The 23,403-nt window shown below is 47.2% G+C and overlaps 1 protein-coding gene and 1 pseudogene across 1 annotated transcript in view; one reads left to right on the top strand and one right to left on the bottom strand.

The window, feature by feature from the left end:
- The window catches only part of TMEM181 (transmembrane protein 181), a 101,223-nt gene that overhangs the window by 9,734 nt on the left and 68,086 nt on the right, over positions 1–23,403 (bottom strand). The window contains 8 exon segments of the mRNA XM_017889621.1: positions 1,455–1,488; positions 1,491–1,505; positions 2,003–2,105; positions 3,617–3,674; positions 16,677–16,768; positions 16,962–17,092; positions 18,009–18,108; positions 20,035–20,115. Coding sequence (XP_017745110.1) covers positions 1,455–1,488; positions 1,491–1,505; positions 2,003–2,105; positions 3,617–3,674; positions 16,677–16,768; positions 16,962–17,092; positions 18,009–18,108; positions 20,035–20,115 — 614 coding nt within the window.
- Positions 3,682–16,079, top strand: LOC108540536 (putative deoxyribonuclease TATDN2; annotated as a pseudogene).

Raw genomic sequence — 23,403 nt, 5'->3', positions numbered from 1 at the left:
GTGAGGTTGTGACAGGATGTGTGAGGGTCTGTGAAGGTGTGTGAGAGAGTGTGAGGGGGTGTGTGAGGGTGCCTGTGAGAGGGTGTGAGGGTATGAGTGTGAGGGGGTGTGTGGGTGGGGTATGTGAGGGTGGGTGTGAGGGTGAGGGTGTGAGAGGGTGTGAGGGGGTGCGTGAGGTGTGAGGGGGTGTGTGAGGGGATGTGTGAGAGGGTGGGTGTGTGTGAGAGGGTGGGTGTGAGAGGGTGGGTGTGAGAGGGTGGGTGTGAGGGTGTGAGAGTAAGGGGGTGAGGGTGTGAGGGGGTGGGAGTGAGGCTGTGAGGGTGTGAGGCTGTCAGAATGAGGGTATGCATGAAGGTGAGAATGAGGGTGTGAGGGTGAGTCAGTTGTGAGTGAAGGCATGAGTGAGGTTGTGTGAGTAAGCCCCTATATGTGAGGTTGTATGGCCGTGTGTATGAGACGTCAGAGACACAGCACGCACACGTAGCCCTGAACAGAGACTAATAAACACACATGCCACATTATTCTGAGTGAATTTTGATGCTGAATGAAATTCAAGTCCGAGTCCGAGCTGAGTTCACACTCCTAGTGGTGGTGGACGGCCCTGGATACGTATCTCAGTCCTTGCCCTCCACAAGGTAGGGACCCCCAGAGCCCACCTGGAAAGCTGGGACAAAGGCCGACCTCCCAGAGGCCGCTTGCCACTCCCATAAAGGAAAAGAGCCAACATCCACTTATTTGCCATCCAAACAACCTAAAAAGGAAAGCAGCAGCTAGATTTTTCCGTCCTCTGGACTCTGATTTTAGGAGAAAGAAACAAACCATAAACCACCAAGCAATTATCTGGAATCTATTCAAAGAAACAACTTCCCAGCCCGCTCTGTTACTCTACCAACTGGCCAGCACTGGTCCCCAGGGAGGTCCAGGGCGCTCAGGCCAGGCCAAGCCTGCCCCGAGAGACCTCAGGCTGACCCCACTCCCTGACACAACAGGACCAAGCCTGCCTCACCTCCCATGTCCCCCAACGGCGGCAACAGAGCATGCTGCTCAAGGGTGTTTGCTGTCCTAACTCATGCTTAGAGTCCTGTCCTTGGGACACCCCAAGGACCCCAAGGTCCCCAGTGCCCTCACGTCCGTCTTGTGGTTTTCCAACCGTCCAGCAGGTGACTGTGAACACTGCACAGGTGGCAGGTGGCACAGCTAGAACAGAACACGCCCAGCACGCGGCGAGTGTGCGAGTGAACGTGCTCCAGTCCCCCGCCACTTACAACAAAAACATGGTCTCCAGGCTGATGGCTGCTCTCAGCTGCCCACCCTTGGTGGGAGGCCCTCTAACCTCATGAGTCAACTGGGCTAGAAGTACCCTGAAATCCACTCCACAAAAGGAGGGAACAGATATTCCTGACAGTGAAAGAAAAATTCCGTTTTGCTCTTTTCAAGAAATAAGGTCTTCTTACCTAATGACAAGTACTACAAAAGTCAACGCGGTCAAAATTTTAACCTGAGATCTGAAAAGAAAGAAACTCTCATTAACAACCCTGGATGTAAATTCCACTCTCATTTGATTTTGAAAACATAAAACAAAATGAAGCAAAGCTCTTTGGACAAATGCTCCTTCCTCCAGACTTGGCCAGAGTCACCTGCAGCCCAGGAGAACGTTGGTCCCTTCCCAGGGCCAGGGTGGTGTCCAGGGAGGCCACAGCCATCATCCTCTTGTGGGACGGACTCAGGGAAGGATCCCCCAAGCTCAGGGTGACTCGCTCTGCTCTGCAGGGTGCAGTACCGCAGGACCCAGGCTGCTCTGAAGGCCCCAAATGCTAGACTAACCTGTTAGGTCTGTTGTGGCTCCCAGAGACCACATACCCTGGTCCCCAGCCTGTGGGATGGACCAGTCCCTGGGCTCTCAAGGAAGGCCCCGGCTTAGGAGACTCCAACCACTTCTTCTCCTACCTGAGTCACTCCCAAGCCACCCCTGCACCGACTGATTCTGTAAAGGGGCACTTACCTACATAAGGCATGTGACGTAGCTCGGAACACGCCCGCACTATCAAGAACAAGAGGTACAGGACGTACACCGCTGCCACCACCATGAAGAAGACCTTCATTCCCTAGGAGGATGCAAGGCAGCACTGGAGTCAGAACAGGGCCTCTGCAACCTTCTCCCCGCACCACCACGGGCAGGAAAGCCACAGGTTTTTAGAAGGGACTTAAATCCCGAAGGTCCCTCTAGGAAGCAGAACAACGGGCTCCCACCCGGGACCATCTGCTCAGTCCCACTGCGAGCACATGCAGCTCCCGAGGTGGATGACACCCTAGGCCTTGCAAATCAGCAGAGCAGAGCCCAAACTCCTCCCACCACAGACCTGTCCAGGCACAGTGGGTGCTCAGACTGCAGCGGCCACTATCTGTCTCTCTCGCCCCTGGGGGCAAAGGGCTGGCTCCCCACCCTTCCCCTGCATGTGAGAAGGTGGCACGTATCCAAGAAAGGACCCAGGCTAGGTCCTGAGAATCCACGCACCGTCTCAACCATCAACCATTCCGGACCTCTTTTCTTATCTGTGACATGAGGGGCTTGAATTAAGATGCTCTACAGGACCTAAGGTCTAAAAGTGCACAATTCTGTAATGTTACAGCAAGACAAAGCCCTTTTCTGAAGACAGAGTTGTAATGGGGAGGGCAAGCCCGTGGGTTCTGATGAGGGCCAGGCTGTGAGGTGGACAGTATCTTTGGACGCAGTCCCCGCTCCTCAATGACTCCGGCCCACGCCATCCCCCCAGCCCTTTCCTGTCCTCTCAGCACCGGAGCTCCCCTCCTACAGTCAAGGCTCAGAGCACAGGACAGCACAGCAGGAATCGGGATCATTTTTCTCGAAAGCACCTGAGTGACTTGAGCTGGGACCTTACGTAAAGCAAAGGGACTGGACTAGACCAGCGTGTTTGGCACCGAGAAGGCTCAGCTCTCCAGTGTCTCCTTCAGCAACAGACGTGGGCCCTGGGGTCTGTTCCGGAGCCCACAGACCTGGTGCTCCGCAACACCTGACTGGGAAGGGAAGAGCAGCCGACCAGAACCACAGTGACAGGGCTTCGGCTGTATCCTTCCAGGGGCTGCCACTGTGTCAGCTACAAACCAGACTGGAATTAAAAACATTGTTTTAAAGAGCTTTTCTGCCGGGTACAGTGGCTTACACCTATAATCCCAGCACTTTGGGAGGCCAAGATGAGTAAATCACTTGAGGTCAGGAGTTTGAGACCAGTCTGGCCAATATGGTGAAACCCTATCTCTACTAATAATACAGAAATTAGCCAGGTGTCGTGGCGCACACCTATCATCCCAGTTACTGAGAAGGCTGAGGCAGGAGAATCACTTGAACCCAGAAGGCAGAGGCTGCAGTGAGCTAAGATCGCACCACTGCACTCCAGCCTGGGTGACAGAGCAAGACTCCACCCCCCCCCTAAAAAAAGAAAAAAAATTTTTTCCCAAATCTTCCACCCTTGAACTTTCTATGTAGTCCTTCCCAAGTAGTCAGCAGGCTCAACAGAACAATTTAAGTCACAAACTTCAGTAATTTTATAAAACAGCATTAAGAAGAAAAATTGCAGGCTTCATGAACAATCCTTACCTGGAAATTCCCGGTGTCAACTCGGTACTGGTACATTGGATCATGTAATTCGTTAACTCTGAAAATTGACATTGTAAATAATTACAGATTAATAACTACCTTTACTTTTTATTTTATATTTTTTCTAATTGACTTTCTGGTTTTTGTACTTATTAATGTAAACTACTTTCTACCAATAGTGAAATATTTTTACAAAGCAATCCTAAATTTATGAGAAATCCTCAATTTCGTACTTCACATGGAAAAAGCATATAGTCCTACCAAATGTCCACAGGTATCAGTGTTGGAAAGTTGCAGTATGTTTTATTACACAAAGCCCCATACTATTTCTCTTACAGTTTTAAGAGCTGTTTATCCAGTCAGCTTTTTAATGGCACATATGAGTAATAGGAAATAGACAAGTAAACAAAGAGAGCAATAAAAGCAAATAGAAACTTCCATGAGATTAATTTTCAAAATAAAAATGGGTGGCTGAGACGACTGGGAATTGGGGACAGGGGACTGGAGCAGACGGGGTGACTCGCTTGTGTCACTGTGGCATGAAACTAGGCGTGCTGGGCTCCGAAGTCATACCCGGAAACGGAGCTACTCTGTCAAAATCCTACTCATGTGAACCAGGCTGCTACCACACTAGGCTTCTGCTGTGGGGCCATTTTACAGGACAAAAGCCCTCACAAAGATCCAGCGCGGGAGCCGGCATAGGGCTTGAAAGTGTGTGGACGCAGCAGAACATCGGTGGACAGTGGAGAGCCAGGAGCCACCTAAGATTCACTCCTACAACAAGGTCTCCTCTCTCCAAGGGCAAAATCAAAAGGACATGGTCTTTTTCATTTTCCATCTCAGACCAGTAGAATTGTGGATTCTCCATAAGTCATTTAAGCAAAAACAAATGTGTCAGTTCAAGTCACACAGCTGCCCCACTTCTCCACGGTTTCCCTTTCTGCAGTTTCGGTTAATGAAGATCAACTGCAGTCAGAAAACGTTAAATGAAACATTCCAGAAAAGGGCATTTCCTAAGTTTTAAATTGCATGCCAATCTGACAGCATGATGACATCTTGCACCATCCACCCAGGGACGGCTGCCACCCCTTTGTCCCGTGTACCCCGGGGCTGCAAACGCGGCTCGCCCGTCAGCCACATCATCTGCTCCTGACACACAACCACCGACACTGTCGTGGCTGTGTGACCCTCCTGACACATCACAGGAAGCTCAGGAGCAGCCTAGCCCTATGTCACGATGCCTACACCATTCCCCTCACCTATCCCACACACAGGGACTGGGCCATCTCACATCATCATAACACAGGGTATTTTGAAAAAGAGATAGCAGGTCACACAACTTTTATTATAACATATTGTTACAGTTTTTCTATTTTATTAGTTATTATGAGCCTAACATATAATCTTTATCATAGGTATGTATGTATAGGGAAAAACATACCAGAGGGCGGGCACTGGGGAGGTTAGAGTGGTCTCATCTTGGGCAGAGGTCGGGCCGGGCAGAACCGTGTGGGTGGCCCAATGGGGCATGCATGGCAGGTGTCTGGGCCTCGGCAGCCAGGTGGGCTGTCTAGAGGCGGTCTTGAGGGGTGCGGCTGGCTCTGAGGGGCGCTTGGGCCCCTTCCAGCCCAGGGCAGCTGGGTGAGCTGCAGGAGCCCATGGGTCAGCAGCCATGTGTGAACCTTAAAGCCCCTTGTGGTCTTCTGAAGCGCTTTCACAGCTCTGGGCTTTGTACTGCAAAGTAATCAAAGCGCTTTGTAGCCCAAGAGCAGTTAGGCATCTCTGAAGTAGCCTGCGCAGACAGAAGCGTTTGGTGATCTTGGAAGCACACTGAGCTCAGACGCCACACTGAAGCCTTTCGTAAATATCAGAGCATTCTGACTTCTCCAAAGCACTTTGGCATCTCTGAAACTGTGAGAACTGTGATGGGCAGTGGGAAGAAAAGGGAAAGGGGTCCATGGTGCTGGATTGGCACGAGGTTAAGTACCACGCAGCAGCATGCGGGAAGGTGTCCTGGCAAGCGCGAAGGTATCCTGGCAAGCGCAGCTGCCTCTGGGAGCCCGGTGATGTGGCCCCTCAGCTGGTCAGTTCAGAGCTCTGTGTTGCGTTCAGGACGCGGTGGCAGCCCCAAGCGCCTGAAAGCCCAGGAAGAGGATGATGTGGCTTGCTTCACCGAGGTTGTCCTGGGGCTCATCCCGCCACAGAAGTCACTCCTCCTCCTTGACAGAGCAGGAGCACCATCATCTTGGACAAACACCGCCACTTTCAGTTCCAGCTCCCTTTCTAACCTCACACATTTCAAGGAAATCATTTCTAACAACAAGCAGCCAGAAAGAGCAGATAGTAAAACACAGATAACACAGCTGGGCACAGAGTAAGGGGGGAAAATCTCTTGGGTAACCACCAAACATCACAGTCATACCATGGGCCCTAGTAAAACAGTGGGCCCTAATAAGCACATTCCTTTCCCTTTAGGTGCACTACAGGGAAACATAGGCAAGCTAAAAGCAGACTCGGGGGGTATGCCTGCAGCTGCAGGAAGATGTATGGGAACAGACACAAAATTCTCCCTCCCAGATAAGCAAGACAGAGAGACACAGAAAGATTTCCAGCCTGTGATAAGCTCTCCCACCCTGAACCCTTAAATACACTCAGCCTGTAAGAGACAGCACCGCTGACCTCACTCGGCCACAAGGCCCTCTCGGGTTTATTGTCCAAAATAAACCTGTTTTTGACTGTTGAGTCGCTTTTTGTGTTTCTTTCCTCTTTAACGCTTACATGTGGTGCTGAAACCCAGGACGGATGTTGGGGGCAGAGGCTCTCCTGCAACCCAGGAAGCACTGGGCAGCGACAGCTCATCCTGAGTTAACGCCTGGATCCTGAGAGTCTCTGGCCACACACCCCGTCTCTTCTGTTGCTTCATTTTTTGAGCGATTTGTGTGAGGAGGACAACTAATCTGAAGGGGACTGCGAAGCTTAGGCTGGGGCTACTCCCCAGTGGGCTCTCAAAACCCTCAGGTCTCAGGAATCCACCTCCAACTGCCAGCAATGGGTTATTTCGCTCCCTAACCCTTGCTCCCTCTTCCTCCCTCTTCTTTCTCTCTCCCTCTCCCTCTTCCTCACGCACTCCAGTTCGGGAGGCCCTTTGCTGATTCCAACAGGAACATCCAACATCAGACACTAATTCAGCTGACTGGTAAGATCTGCCTTCTCCTGGCTTTCTCGTGGTACCTGAGAAAGTTCAGTCTGCCATCCTGGTCCTCAGAGGACCAGTGGGACTAAGTTAGAGGACATCTTGGGGACACCCAGTTTTTTCTCAGCTTAACTGTTCTCTTTGGAAAGAAGATCCCGGGTCTCTTTTGTCTGGGGATACCTAATAAAAATAGACCCACTCAGTCTCCTCTCACCAGTCCACATGGTGCCAAACCATCCACATTTTTACGTCTCCCCTCTGGGCTGTCTCCTTCACAACCTCACCAAACTTGGCTCACAGGGAAGCCTAAAGCCAAAGTGTTTAGCTTTTATTGCAACATGGCCTGGCCCCAATACAAATGAGATAATATACAGCTGATCGCCTGAAAACGGCACCCTTTAACTTTCAGATTCTCAGGGACCTCGACAATTTTATCACAGGAATGGCAAATGGCAAGAGATTCCCTATATTCAGGCTTTCTTCTACCCTCCCTGTGTCAAGCTTGCACCCCTCATGACATCCTCCTTTTTTTTTTTTTGTTTTTGAGACCGAGTCTCGGTCTGTCATCAGGCTAGAGTGCAGTGGTGCAATCTTGGCTCACTGCAACCTGTGCCTCCCAGGTTCAAGCGATTCTCCTGCCTCAGCCTCCCAAGTAGCTGGGACTACAGGCGCCTGCCACCGCGCCCAGCTAATTTTTTGTATTTTACTACAGACAGCATTTCACCATGTTGGCCAGGATGGTCTCAATCTCCTGACCTCACGATCGGCCTGCCTTGGCCTCCCAAAGTGCTGGGATTACATGTGTGAGCCACCGTGCCCAGCTGACATCCTTCTCTTTAAAAACAAAACAAATCAAAACAAAACAAAAAACCCTCCCCAGGTCTCTCCTTCCTCCAAAACCCCTTTCGACCCTGCAGAAGAACCCCTCCACACTCAACCCCTGCATTCCGTTCCTTGCCCATCTGAACCCCCGTCCCTCCTGCCCCAAAGTCTTTAGCCCCAAACCCCACCCCTTCTCATTTAATTTTAAAATTAAATTGGACAATTTAAGCAAATTTGTAAAAGATTGTAAAAATTAATCCTGTAAAGGAAACTGTGTGTAAACATATTTATTAAATTCAAAAGGGTATTATATGGATTTTTTTTCTACAATTACTAAAATAAAAGCACAAGGTTTTCTTAAAATGCCCAATATACTCTTTAGCAAAACTTGTCAAGGGTCATAACAGGTTAGTAAAAACCTCACTTCATGGTCAAATTGGTTAAAATTAAATGGGACTGCTGGTTCATTCCAAGATGGCCAAATAGGAACGAGTCCAGTCCATAGCTGCCAGCGTGAGCGACGCAGAAGATGGGTGATTTCTGCATTTCCAACTGAGGTACTGGGTTCAACTCACTGGGACTTGTTGGAAAGTGTATGCAGCCCACGGAGCGTGAGCCGAAGCAAGGCAGGCCATCACCTCACCCGAGAAGTGCAAGGGGTCGGGGAATTCCATTTCCTAGCCAAGGGAAGCCATGACAGAAGGTACCTGGAAAATTGGGACACTCCTGCCCTAATACTGTACTTTCCCAACGGTCTTAGCAAACGGCACACAAGGAGATTATATCCCGTGCCTGGCTTGGCAGGTCCCACGCCCATGGAGCCTTGCTCACTGCTAGCGCAACAGTCTGAGATGGAACTGCGAGGCAGCAGCAAGCCTGGGGGAGGGAGGTCTGCCATTGCTGAGGCTTAAGTCAGTAAACAAAGCAGGCGGGAAGCTCGAACTGGGTGGAGTCCACCTCAGCTCAATGAGGCCTGCCTGCCTTTGTAGACTCCACCTCTGGGGCAGGGCATAGCTGAACAAAAGGCAGCAGAAACTTCTGCAGACTTAAACGTCCCTGTCTGACAGCTCTGAAGAAAGCAGTGTTCTCCCAGCATGGAAACTGAGACATGAGAATGGACAGACTGCCTCCTCAAGTGGGTCCCTGACCCCTGAGTAGCCTAACTGGGAGACACGTCCCAGTAGGGGCCGACTAGACACCTCACACAGCCGGGTGCCCCTCTGAGACGAAGCTTCCAGAGGAAGGATCAGGCAGTAACAGTTGCTGTTCTGCAATATTTGCTGTTCTGCAGCCTCCACTGCTGATACCCAGGCAAACAGGGTCTGGAGTGGACCTCCAGCAAACCCCAAAAGACCTGCAGCTGAGGGTCCTGCCTGTTAGAAGGAAAACTAACAAACAGAAAAGAATAGCATCAACATCAACAAAAAGGACATCCACACCAAAACCCCATCTGTATATCACCATCATCAAAGACAGGTAGATAAAACCACAAAGATGGGGAAACCAGAGCAGAAAAGCTGAAAATTCTAAAAACCAGAGTGCCTCTTCTCCTCCAAAGGATCATGGCTCCTCGCCAGCAATGGAACAAAGCTGGACGGAGAATGACTTTGACAAGCTGGCAGAAGTAGGCTTCAGAAGATCAGTAATAACAAACTTCTCCAAGCTAAAGGATGATGTTCAAACCCATCGCAAAGAAGCTAAAAACCTTGAAAAAAGATTAGACAAATGGCTAACTAGAATAAACAGTGAAGTGAAGACCTTAAATGACTTGATGGAGCTGAAAACCATGGCATGAGAACTACACGATGCATGCACAAGCTTCAGTAGCTGATTCAATCAAGTGGAAGAAAAGGTATCAGTGATTGAAGATCGAATGAAATGAAGTGAGAAGAGAAGTTTAGAGAAAAAAGAGTAAAAAGAAATGAACAAAGCCTCCAATAAATATGGGACTCTGTGAAAAGACCAAATCTGTATTTGATTGGTGTACATGAAAGTGAGGGGGAGAATGGAACCAAGTTGGAAAACACTCTTCAGGATATTATCCAGGAAAACTTCCCCAACCTAGCAAGGCAGGCCAACATTCAAATTCAGGAAATACAGAGAACACCACAAAGATACTCCTCAGGAAGAGCAACCCCAAGACACGTAATTGTCAGATTCACTAAGGCTGAAATGAAGGAAAAAATGTTAAGGGCAGCCACAGTGAAAGGTCGGGTTACCTACAAAGAGAAGACCATCAGACTAACAGCATATCTCTCAGCAGAAACTCTACAAACCAGAAGAGAGCAGGGGCCAACATTCAATATTCTTAAAGAAAATAATTTTCAACCCAGAATTTCATATCCAGCCAAACTACGCTTCGTAAGTGAAGGAGAAATAAAATCCTTTACAGGTCGGNATGCTAGGAAGAAACAGCATCAACTAACGAGCAAAATAACCAGCTAACATCATAATGACAGGATCAAATTCACACATAACAATATTAACCTTAAACGTAAATGGGCTAAATGCCCCAATTAAAAGACACAGACTGACAAGTTGGATAAAGAGTCAAGACTCATCAGTGTGCTGTATTCAGGAGACCCATCTCACATGCAGAGACACAGATAGGCTCAAAATAAAGGGATGGAGGAAGATCTACCAAGCAAACGGAAAACAAAAAAAGCAGAGGTTGCAATCCTAGTCTCTGATAAAACAGACTTTAAACCAACAAAGATCAAAATGGACAAAGGGCATTACATAATGGTAAAGGGATCAACGCAACAAGAAGAACTATCCTAAATATATATGCAACCAGTACAGGAGCACCCAGATTCATAAAGCAAGTTCTTAAGAGACCTACAAAAAGACTTAGACTCCCACAGAATAATAATGGGAGACTTTAACACTCCACTGTCAACATTAGATCAATGAGACAGAAAGTTAACAAGGATATCCAGGACCTGAACGCTGGTCAGCTCTGCACTAAGCAGACCTAACAGACATCTACAGAACTCTCCACCCCAAATCAATGGAATATACATTCTTCTCAGCACCATGTCACACTTATTCCAAAATTGACCACATAGTTGGAAGTAAAGCACTCCTCAGCAAATGTGAAAGAACAGAAATGATAACAAACTGTCTCTCAGACCACAGCCCAATCAAATTAGAACTCAGGATTAAGAAACTCACTCAAAACCACACAACTACATGGAAACTGAACAATCTACTCCTGAGTGACTACTGGGTACATAATGAAATGAAGGCCGAAATAAAGAACCAAAAATCTAGAACCAATGAGAACAAAGACACAACATACCACCCTCTCCGGGACACATTTAAAGCAGTGTGTAGAGGGAAATTTATAGCACTAAATGCCCACGAAAGAAAGCAGGAAAGATCTAAAATTGATACCCTAACATCGCAATTAAAAGAACTAGAGAAGCAAGAGCAAACAAATTCAAAAGCTAGCAGAAGGCAAGAAATAATTAAAATCAGAGCAGAACTGAAGGAGAAAGACAAAAAAAAATCCTTCAAAAAAAAAAAAAATTAATGAATCCAGGAGCTGGTTTTTTTGAAAAGATCAACAAAATAGACCGCTAGCAAGACTAATAAAGGAAAGAGAGAAGAATCATATAGACACAAAAAATAAAGGGGATATCAACACCGACCCCACAGAAATACAAACTACCATTAGAGAATACTATGAACATCTCTACGCAAATAAACTAGAAAATCTAGAAGAAATGGATAAATTCCTGGACATACACACCCTCCCAAGACGAAACCAGGAAGAAGTTGAATCCCTGAATAGATCAGTAACAGGCTCTGAATTTGAAGCAATAATTAATAGCCTACCAACCAAAAAAGTCCAGGACCAGACGGATTCACAGCCAAATTATACCAGAGGTACAGAGGGGAACTGGTAGCATTATTTCTGAAACTATTCCAATCAACAGAAACTAAGTATACTCCTGTAGGTAAGATTTTAAAATGTTTGTTTCTCTCTGGCTAGTTCCTCTAGAATTTGAAAACTAATTATAAGTGTTCTCAAACTACAACAATATAGTTGTTTGCATCAGTGCAATAAGACTCTATTTTCTTGTGTAACAGAACACAATTGGAGAAACTGGTTATTTTGCCAAGGCTTTGACTGCAATGGTGTGCTCTCCTTTAAGGAATCGAAATTGACTTAGGTAGCCAAGAAAGCCCTTGGAAACTGGTCTCATATTTTGGGTACACAGTCCCTGTACAGGGTTTCTGACCTGTGCTAAGCAAAGCATGTCACTTTCTGACAGGCCAGGAACCCCGAGTTATCTTGAAACCTCAAGAGGAAAGGAATTTGCCCAACTCATAGGTATTTAATGGTACAAATCCATGGCTGGGTTTGGCTTTGGAAAGTCTTATCTCGGATTCCTTCTATGGAAAAAATTTCCATCAAAGCGAATTTAAAAGGCATATATAGCAAATAATTACTCTTGCTGCACTGTATACAAATAATTAAGCCAAGTATAATAAAGCAAACCAGTCCTATCATGATTTGTCTTTTAATAAAAATGGGAAACTGGAGAGAGAAAATTAGGTTTCAAAAACTATAGCACACCTGTTAAATTCTAGTCTTGACTGATGTTTTTTAATTTTTATTGTTTTCTACAGTTTAAATTACATCTGCCACAGGAATCAACTCCTGCATACATCACACTCACGTCAAAGCCTGAAAAGCTGAGGAAGCAACCCCTAACAGCCCAGAGGAATGCCCTAAATATCAAAGTAAAGAAACAAGAAATCTTAAGCTGAAAATCATAAAAAGTAAGTAACTGAGTGAACATTACTCATCTGACTTAGTCTCACTCCTACCTCACCAAATACTTCTTGTCATTTCTACCTCTCCTTTTAAGCCAAATATTAAAGCTTTTTTATGGAAATTATTTACTATGCCACGGGACGCTTTACTTGACTATTTACAGTAGGACCATACGCTAGCGCCCTGAGGGTGGGATATCGGACAGACAGTCTCAATTACTGTAGCATTTTGCTTTATTACTATCCTCATAGCAAGAATAAGTAACTAACAAAAAATAACACATGGGTCTTTCCAAACGTGTGCCTCTGCTTCTCACTGGGAAAGAAATGTGGCTTCTATCTCAACCAATCAGGTTTCCTAAGAGATGCTGCTAAAAATCTCAAAGAAAGGGTTAAAAGGCTAAGCAAATACCAAAACCAGCAAATAAATTACTGGTTTGGGAACAAAAATCATTCCATGGGTCATCCCATTCTTGCGCCCTCTCCTAATAATATGCCTAGGACTAATGTTTTTACCCTGCCTAACTAACCTTTTTCAGAGATTCTTAACTGACAGGAGCATGGCTATTTCACAGACAACTACTCAAAACATCTACAGACAGCATTGCTCCTGCAGTCAATCTGAGACCAAAGGACTCTCCACCTCTCCCGCCCAGCAGGAAGTAACCAAAAAGAACACGTCGCCTCTGGTCCTTTTATAACTATAGGGTCTGGAATGACCGAGCAGGAGCACCATCATCTTGGATAAACGCCGCCACTTTCAGTTCCAGTTCCCTTTCTAACCTCATGCATTTCAAGGAAATCACTTCTAACAAAAAGCAGCCAGAAAGAGCAGACAGTAAAACACAGATAAGACAGCTGGGCACAGAGGGAGGGGGGAAAGTCTCTTGGGTGACCATTAAACTTCACACTCACATTTTGGGAGTGTAAATGGGCCCCATAAAAATGGGCCCCAGTAAAAAAGTGGGCCCTAATAAGCACATTCCTTTCCCTTTAGATGCGCTAAGACAGACAAGCTAAAACCAGACTAGCGGGTGGGGAGGGGTTCCCTGCAGCTGCAGAAGATGTATGGGAATAGACACAAAAACTCCCCCTCCCAGATAAGCAAGAGGAAGAGACACAGAAACATTCCAAGTCTGTGATAAGCTCTCCTGCCCTGAACCCTTAAATACTCTTAGTCTATAAGAGACAGTGCCTCTGACCTAACTCAGCCAGAAGGCCCTCTCAGGTTTACTGTCCAAAACAAACCTGTCTTTGACTGTTGAGCCGCTTTTCCTGTTTCTTTCCTCTTTAACTCTTACACTCCTCCCCCGCATTCCTCGGGCACAGGTGTGGGCGGGGCCACCACCAAAGGCTGCCTGATTCAGAGCACTGGTGGGGGGGGGTCCTTTTGTCAGGGGGAACCCTTCCACATCCTACCAATCCCTCTCTAGAAGAAATAGCTTCTCTAGAAAAGGAAGCCTGCAGTTTTAAGGTTGATTCCAAAGACAGTTGTGGTAATTCCATGAACTCTGAATTTGCAGCTGAAGCTGAGTCAGAATGACATGACTGAGAATCCCAACAAGGTCCAGAAAAGGAAGCGGGATAGACTTCGAGATCAGGGCTCCACAATGATCCACCTGAAGGCTAACCAGGACATCCAAGGGAAATCGATGCCGAAAAGGAAGGGAGAGGCTGTCACTAGTGCAAATCCAAGCATAGCAGAGTGTCCCAGTTGTGGAGAAGGACCAGCTAGGAGTGAAGGACCAGTCAGGACTGAGAAGGAACAGCCAGGAGTGTCACAGTCACCCCTGCTCAGAAGGATAAAGAGTCAATCCCAGAGGTCAGTGGAGAAGGACAACACCGTGCCAGAGATGGACAGCTTCTATGACACGAGACAGTAGTTACAAGCTCTCAGGAGAAACCCAGTAAGGAGCCCTCTGGGGACCAAAGGACAGTCACTGACAAATGCTCTCCACCCCTAGAGTTTTTGGATGACTCCCATTTAGAAATCCAAAAGCATAAAGATAGAGGTGGTGATGGAGCACCCCTCTTCAGGAAGCAACTGGTCTGATGTGGAGATCTCCACGGTCAGATTCTCTCAGGAGGAACCCGTCTCGCTGAAACTCTCAGCCATTCCAGAGCCTTCTTTCTTCACCACTATGTCATGTACCTGTCACATCAGTACAGTAGTACTTGGCATATGTCAGCTAGTGCACCAGCAGCCCCACGCCTTCCAGCCACCTCTCTGTGGGCAGCAGCAGCAATGACACAGTACAGGCTGGGGGGAGCAGCCGGAGTGCCTGAGTGATTCTTCCCCCAACTCTGTGATGCGCTCCCACAACATCTCCTGAGATGTGGAGGCCTCAGAGGAAGGCAGCTCCTAGAATTCCCATTCATTTCACTTCTCCAGAAACTTGGGAGGAAAAGAGGTGAAGCAGAAAAGAACATTCCAAGAGGAGACGCCTCCACGTCCTTGTGGAGGACACGCATCCAGTTCCCTGTCAAAGAGCCACTGGGAGCCACGCCCAGAGCAGGGCTTCATTGATACCCATTGTCACTTGGACACGCTATCTTCCAAGTTGCCTTTCAAAGGGACCTTGACTAAGTTCAGAAGAATTTACAGCAGCTCCTTCGCTAAGGAATTTCAGGGTTGCATCTTTGACCTCTGCCATCCTCATACCCTGACAAATTGCCTGTGGGGAGAGCTGTTAAAAGAGGATGTGGTCTGGGGGGCCTCTGGCTGTCATACTCATTTTCCATGCTACTACAGCTACAGTAAGAGTCAGGAAAGAAATCTTTTACAAGCCTTAAGGCATCCCAAGGCTGTGGCATTTGGAGAAATAAGCTTCGATTACTCCTTCAAGTGCACCATGCCTGTCCCAGAACATCACAAGGTATTTAAGAGACAGCCTATGCTGGCTGTGTCTCTAGAGAAGCCTTGGTGATCCACTGCCGGCAAGCTGACGAGGATCGGCTGGACACCATGAGAAAATGTGTGTCCTCTGACTACGAGATCCATAGGCATCACTTCTCTGCAGCTACCTGGCCATCGAGCCCCTGCTGAAGTACTTTCCCAATGTGGGTGGGCCTCACGGCGGTCCCGACGTACTCCTCCGCCTGGGAAGTGCTGAGGCAGATCCCACTGGAGAAAATCATCGTGGAAACGGATGCTCCCTACTTCCTCCCACGCCAGGTTCCCAAAAGCCTTTGCCAGTATGCCCACCTGGGCCTGGCCTTGCATACGGTCCCAGAGATTGCCAGAGTCAAAGATCCAGTCTCCCACACCTTGGCCATTTTGCGTGAGAACACCAGTTGCCTCTACAGTCTTTAAGCAGAGAGGATACAGTCATTGGGAGTCTCCCAGAAAAGGGCAACCAGCCACCTGACATAATATAGGCTGGCCTGAAGTATGTGTCCCAGGGAAAGGATGTGTTTGGAGGGCCGACTGGACACACAAAACCAGGACGGGATATTTTTCCTCGAAGTGGGTCATGAGGCTTCAGCTTTTGGGTGGGGGAATGAGGGGCAAGGGGACTGCCCCTAATAGCACTGGGGTTTTGAGTCCCAGCCAAAATGCTCCAAGGCAGGAGCAAAGAAGTGTGACATGAGGGTACCGAGTTTGCCAATCCAAATCCTGTTCTCTGCAGTCTGTGTTTTTGAGCAGCCTGTGACTAAAGTCACCCTCCTACTCGTCTAAAAAAAAAAAAGAAAAACATAGTGTAGGTATACATAGGGTATAAACAGCTATATATATAAGGATCAGTACTATCCAAGACCGCAGATAGTTACTGGGGGTCTGGGAACAAATCCCCCAAAGATAAGGGGAGTCTACTGTGTCACCAAGTTAGATACACCGAAAGTTGATTCTTTTCTGGATGAGTTCCCAAAACACATTTCGATTCTAGGCCCTTCCATCTTTTTTTTTTTTTTGAGACAAGGTCTCACTCTGTTGCCCAGGCTGGAGTGCAGTGGCGCGATCTCAGCTCATTGCAACCTCTGCCTCCCAGGCTCAAGCGATTCCTTCCGCCTCAGTCTCCCAGGAAGCTGTGACTACAGGCGTGCACCAGCACGACCAGCTAATTTTTGTATTTTTGGTACAGACAGGGTTTCACCATGTTGCCCAGGCTGGTCTTGAACTTCTGAGCTCAAGTGATTTGCCCACCTCAGCCTCTCAAAGTGCTGAGATTACAGGCGTGAGCCACCACGCCCAGCCTGGCCTTTCCACTTTTGTCAAATGCTTTCCATGACTGACGTTTCACACATAATAGAATTACTCACGTTTGCCATATTCCTAGCGTAACAGAAGCCAACCACAATAGTCCAACAATGAAGAATTTAGGCAAATAGAAAGTTAAACACTTTCTTTCTCCCTAAAAAGAAAAAAATACAAAGAAAGAAATAAAGAAAACCAAATTGGTAATTGTACATAACGTGATTTTTCTATTGAGTATGGGCCTGCAGGCAGGCTTCCATAGATAAATTCCTTTCTGGGCTGTCCTCAGAGTTCGGAAGGGAGGACACAGTCTGGAACCTCCCCCAGCAGTGCAGAGGGCTGCGGCTCACCTGGACGCGAATCCCATGGTACACGCACAACCAAAATAGCAGCAGGGCGCACAGGAACATGGACTGAAAAAGGTCGTCCAGCATCCCCGGGAGCCAGCTGTTGACCAGGAAGGAGAGGGGGAAGAACGGATCTGGAACACAAAGGGCAGAAATGCATGAGGAAAACAAGGCCCGCCAGCACCCAGCAGAGAGCACCCCAACCCTCTGCGGGGTCAGCACCTAGGAGAGAGCACCCCATCCCTCTGCGGAGTCGGAGCTCACTACCAGCTTTTCTCCCTGGTCAGAGCCAAAGGAAAGGTAGTGAACCAATGGCTATTTTGTTTTCCAAAACACCTACAAGCCACTGAACAGATTGCTGCACTGATCGTGACAGAGCGCCGCATGCCGCTGCCATCAGCTCCTCCCGGAGCCTGGGAGTTCCGACTGCGGCAGCTCAGGAAGCAAACACTTTTGGAGCAGGAAAAGAGTAACAGCCAGCCACGTGTGGCCACCTTCAGCCAAGTTCCAGGACTGCTGTGTCTGTAGCACATCCAAGTTTTAACTACCAAACAGCCGCCTATTTGTTAGAGAGCCAGGCATCTGCCCCAGCGCGGTGTAACATGGCTCCTGGGGCACCAGGGAGCACACGGCTACATGTTCCTTCTGGGGCTCCCTACGGGCTCTTCTGGGCCTAGGCCATCTCCAAGATGCCTTCCCGCTTTACTTCTTTTTTGTTTTGTTTTAAGAGATAGGGTCTTGCTGTTATCCAGGCTGGAGTGCAGTGGTGCCATCATGACTCACTGCAGCCTCAGACTCCTGGGCTCAAGCAATCCTCCCACCTCAGCCTCCCACGTAGTTGGGACCACAGGCACGCACCACCATGCCCAGCTAATTTTATTTTTTGTAGAGTCTTGCTATGTTACCCAGGCTGGTGTTAAACTCCTGACTTCAAGCAATCCTCCTGCCCCAGCCTCTCAAAGTGCTGGGATGACAGGCACAACCCTGCACCTGGCCTCCAGCTTTACATTTTAAAGGGGAAAGTTCCTAAGTAAAAATGGAACTACCCACCATTGTAAAGTAGCAGCAGAGGCAGGAGAACAGACATCCACTTCTGCTCGATGCCCCAGTCTCTCATGGAAAATTTCCGGAGGGAATGCGCAAACAGGCACTGCAAACCAAATCAGGCCTCCAGTTACTGCCTTTGCTCACAGCCTTTGCTCACACTTTGCTTGCAGCTTTTGCTTACACCTTGGTTACAGCCCTTGCTCACACCTTGCCCGCAGCCTTTGCTCACACCTTGCCCGCAGCCTTTGCTCACACCTTGCCTGCATACCAGGTTGTCTTCTTTAATCAATGGTCTAGGTGCCCCATTAAGATCCACTGCCTTACGCCCTGGCTGAATTGCCTACTCTGTCCCGGAGGCCATCAGTGACAACCAAGACAAGGTTGTTACTTTCCGCAGAGAAGCAACAGCTAAGACAGGTTCCGAGCTGTCCTCATAGGAGCAGGAGAGGAGGAGGAACATAATCCCTGCAAAAGGGAAGAGCACCCGCCCCCTCACCTCCACCGGTGAGGAAAACAAGGCCCACTTCCATTGGGCCTGCTCCAGAGAGCCCGCACTCAGAAGGACCCACCCAGGACACAGGCAGGCCACATCCCTGGGTGTGACAGGAGCCTCAAGTTCCTGGCAGTGCGAATGCTACAGATGGCAGCAGCTTCCAAGATGGTGCCAGGGCTCACCCACAAAAAGCCAAGAGAATGTAGGAGTCTCGTAACAATGGTCAGAGGATATGTTTCTTTTCAAACACCTCCCTGAAGAAAGTGTGTTAGGCCCGTGGAAGAAGTTTCTTTAAACTGCTTTAAAACATTATATATAAACTTATAATTTTTAGGCCAGGGTTTCGTTGTTGATTTGTTTTCTTATAATCTGATAAAAGCCAGTAGTTTTCTAGGCAATGTGGATTTCCTTGCCTAGCGACCATCCTCTCTCTTTTTAAGAACATACTTAGGGCCCTGAGTAATAAATAGTTCTTTGGGCTCTAGAGTGTGGCAGCAGAATCTCAGGGCATCAGAGAGCCTTTGAGAAGAAGCAAGAGTTTGACTGTCCAGACACAAATACCAGCTTTCCGCTTTCATTTAGGAACCTCACTGGGGGAGCCCTGGCATCGTGGAGGCCCTGGGCTGTGCCTGACCACAACCTCCAGCTCCCTGTGGCTCTAGCACTCACGCCCTTCCCTCCAGCTCCCTGTGGCTCTAGCACTCACGCCCTTCCCTCCAGCTCCCTGTGGCTCTAGCACTCACGCCCTTCCCTCCAGCAGAGCATCTGCTCACAGGTGCACACGCCTGTGTCTTTCCATGCACAGTTACTCTGAGAAATACCAAGTGTTCCTGGGTGGACACATTTCCTAAATGTCACCTCCCCACCATCCTGCACCAGGGGACAAGCAGCTGATGAGGGCAGAACGCCACGTTTCAGGCGGCAACAGATCACTACATGAAGCACACTTTCCCTTCCTCCAATTTACTAATTCTCATCTTCACAGACTGGGGCCCTGGGGGGCTCCCTTGAGTTTCTCAGGGTAAGCATTTCCCCCAAAGCTACTGTGGGCTCATGGACAGAAACCTCAGATCCCAAATGAGCCCAACGCCTGCATTTCCAAAACACTTCTTTGGCCTTATTCCTGAAAATGCCCAAAAACACAAAGGACTGGTACAACTATAAAAATATAAAATATAAAAACCCAAGAGCATGCTGCATCTGCACTCAGAGAAGCTCACTCAAATAAGGCAGACTTCCTTCCACACAGGTGAAATGGCACTTCTCACCGCACATGATGAACATTTACTTAAAACTCGGTGATGTGTAATGACTCCTGCACTCTATACAGAAATCCTGAATACAGGATACCACATCATTCTTTCTCGCATGACAGCATCTTGGCAGACACAGAGTAGCAATATCAGCACAGCCCACTGGATGGAGCATCTGAGTTCAGATCAATCTCCATGTGGCTTGCACCGAAGATCATAACTGCATCAACCAGCTTCTTCCTGGCTGGGATCTGCCGTGGTCCGTCAGGCGAATAGTACTCACAGTGACGATGAAGGTGAGCACCACAAAGAAAAACCGGAACCAGATTTCCAACTGGGAGAAGGCAGGGTTATAAGTCTTCCACTAAAATAGAAAGTGAGGAAAATGATTTGAAAAAAATATATGTGCATCTAAGAGAAAATACATAAGATTACTAATAGTTATCTCTAGATATGAGACTATATATATACATATATATATATACACACACATACATATATACTTTTTTTTTTGGGGGGATGGAGTCTTGCTCTGTCCCCCAGGCTGAAGTGAAAAGGCGCAATCTTGGCTCACTGCAACCTCCGCCTCCCAGGTTCAAGCACTTCTCCTGCCTCAGCCTCCTGGGTAGCTGGGATTACAGGTGCCTGCCACCATGCAGGTTAAATTTTTACATTTAGTACAGTTTACTTTTTTATCAAAGGACACAGACATAAAAAATCTTAATTATCAAGAACAAAAAATAATTTCAAATGGTGTTATATGGATGATAAATCTGACAAATTATTTTATAATCATAAGAGCATTTGGATCTTAAATCTCATGTCAAAAATCAACCTTGTCAATCTCTTTATTAGAAATAGTCATACTTTCCATCAAAAGAAAGTTTTAAAAGATGTCCAAGTGCGACTAGAATGTTATAACAAAGTCTAAGTAAAACCTTTAAGTATGAATGTGAAAGCAGAAGAGTGAGCTGCAGTTGAAGGAGTCCGTTCTGCTGACCAGGCAGTCCCAGGTGTGCCAAGTGTGCACCGCTAGAGCCAAGGACAGGACACTGCTGCTGACAGCAGGGCAGAGGCCAGCCACTGCCAACCTAAGCACGAGCCAGGTCCATAACCAGACCCTAGAACACTGCGCTCACAGGGCCAGTGAGCCTCATCATTCTGACGCATTGAATTCAAGTCATCTGAGCAATTTAAAAAATCTACTTCAGTACAGATAGTCACAGATGCTAGATTTACCTGTTACACACACGCACACACGCATGCATGCACAAGGATGATTTAAGACACTGGACCTGAGGAAGTCATGAAGGGTAGTAACCTCTGACTGATGGCAAACAATAAGGGGTGCCCCTGGTGGCCCCACATCATGGAGGGGAACCCAGGCAGAGCCATGGCTGGGAGTCCAGGGAGACAGGGCTGTCCTGAATCCACAGGACAGAGTGCTGGAAAAGAGAGCTGTACAGAGAAAGAACGAAGCTCCCAAAAAGCCAGTGCCTGGCACCCACAGAGCCAGTCATGGTACCTGTTCCCACAAGATAGAGAAGAAACTCACCATCAAAGGACACTGGGTAGCATATGCTAAATGCTTTTGCCTCAGTGGTAGGAAAAAATTAGCGTCAGACTTCATGCTGCTTTGGCCCCGCCTAGCAATGTTGAAAAGCAAGGCCAGAAAAGATCAAACCATTTTCAAGGAAATTAACAACGTCCCAGAACAAAGCTCAGAGATATTTATAAGATATCAAACCTAGCAATCAATAATGTCTGGCATTGAACCGAAAGTACCAGACACACCAAAAAGCAGGAAAATACAAACCATATGAGGAAAAAACCAACCAATCAAAACTGGCCCAGAAATCACAGATGACAAAATTAGCAGATAAGGAAATCAAGCAGCTAGATGAAAGATTTTTGTGTTAAAGACTTGGAAGATGATCAATAGATGAGACACTACAGAGATTGGTAAATGTGAAGGCACAGCAATAGAAGCTATCTAAAATAAAACTAAAAAAAAAAAAACCTGAAAAAAATGAACAGAGCATCAGGAGCTTTGGACAACTTCAAGTGGCCTAATACAGGGGTCCCCAGCCCCCAGGCCAGAGACCAGTACTGGCCACGTGGCCTGTCAGCAACCGGGCCGTACAGCAGCAGGTGAGCAATGGGCCAACAAGCATTACTGCCTAAGCTCCACCTGTCAGATTGTCCAGGGCATTAGATTCTCATAGAAGCACGAACCTGCTGTGAACTGTGCAGGGGAGGGATCTAGGCTGCATACTCCTTATGAAAATCTAATGATAAATGTAATGCACTTGGGTCTTCCCAAAATCATCCCAAACCAACCCTGGTCCATGGAAAAACTGTCTTCCATGAAACCAGTCCCCAGTGCCAAAAAGCTTGGGCACCAGTGGCCTAATTTGGGGTCCCTGAATTTGGGAGGTCAGGGGACCAGAAGGACAAAAAAAGTATTTGAAGAGATAATGGCCAAAATGTTTCCAATTTGATGAAAACTATCAACTCACAAATCCAAGAAGCTCAATGGACCCCAAGCACAAGAGATGAGGAAAAGTAGAAGCAGCACCCTAACAGAAAAATCTTCAAAGGGGGTGGGGAGAGGGAAGAACAAAGAACATTATTACAGAAAATGAAGATAAGGACAAAGATAAGGTGGACATCAGATTTCTTGTCAGAAAAATGCAAGCCAGAAGACAGTGACCAACATTTTCTAAGTGTGTGAATTAGGCCAGACGCTGTGGCTCACGCCTGTAATCCCAACACTTTGGGAGGCCGAGGTAGGAGGATAGTTTGAGGCCAGGAGTTTGAGACTAGCCTGGTCAACACAGCAAGACCCTGTCTCTACAAAAATGAAAAATAAAAAAACTAGCCAGCATGGTGGCGTGTGCCTGTAGTCACAGCTACTCAGGAAGCAGAGGTCAGGGTCAGTGAGCTATGATCATATCACTACACTCCAGCCTAGGTGACAGAGCAAGATCCCATCTCAAAAAAAAAAAAAAGTACATAAATTAAAACCACAATGTAAAACCATTAAATACCATTATACACCTATGACAACAGCCAAAATTGAAAAGACTAACCATACCCAGCATTGATGGGATACGAAGTAACTGAAACCCTCATATGCTACTGGTATAACATAAAATAACACAACCACTCTGCAAAACAGTTTGTGAGTTTCTTAACTGCATGGCCCAACCATTCCATTTCTAGCATTTATCCAAGAGAAATGAAGCATATGTCCACATAAAGATTTATACACAGATGTTCACTGCTGCTTTCTTTGTAACAGCCCCAAACTGGAAGCACTTCAAATGTCCATCAACAGATGAATGAATAAGCAATTTCTGTTACATTTATACTAGAATATCACTATGGACACACACTCATCATTGATCAAGCTCAAAATAATTATGCTACATGAAACAATTCAAACATACTGGAGTATATATTGTATAATGCCAGTTACATAAAATTCTAAAACAAAATGCAAATAAGTGTGTTGTGAAAACAGATCAGTGACTTTCCAGGGATGGGAAAGGACAGGAGGAAGGAGCACAAGATGTTTAGGGATGATGGCTGGTGAGGGGATGCTTATGATCTTATTTGTGGGAACGGTTTCCCAGGTTTCACTGTGTGT

The sequence above is a fragment of the Rhinopithecus bieti genome, unplaced genomic scaffold, assembly GCF_001698545.2.
Source record: "Rhinopithecus bieti isolate Rb0 unplaced genomic scaffold, ASM169854v2 scaffold_18548, whole genome shotgun sequence".
Classification (NCBI taxonomy): Eukaryota; Metazoa; Chordata; class Mammalia; order Primates; family Cercopithecidae; genus Rhinopithecus; species Rhinopithecus bieti.
The sequence above is the reverse complement of the archived record's forward strand: the minus strand, read 5'-3'. Positions and strand labels throughout refer to the sequence as shown.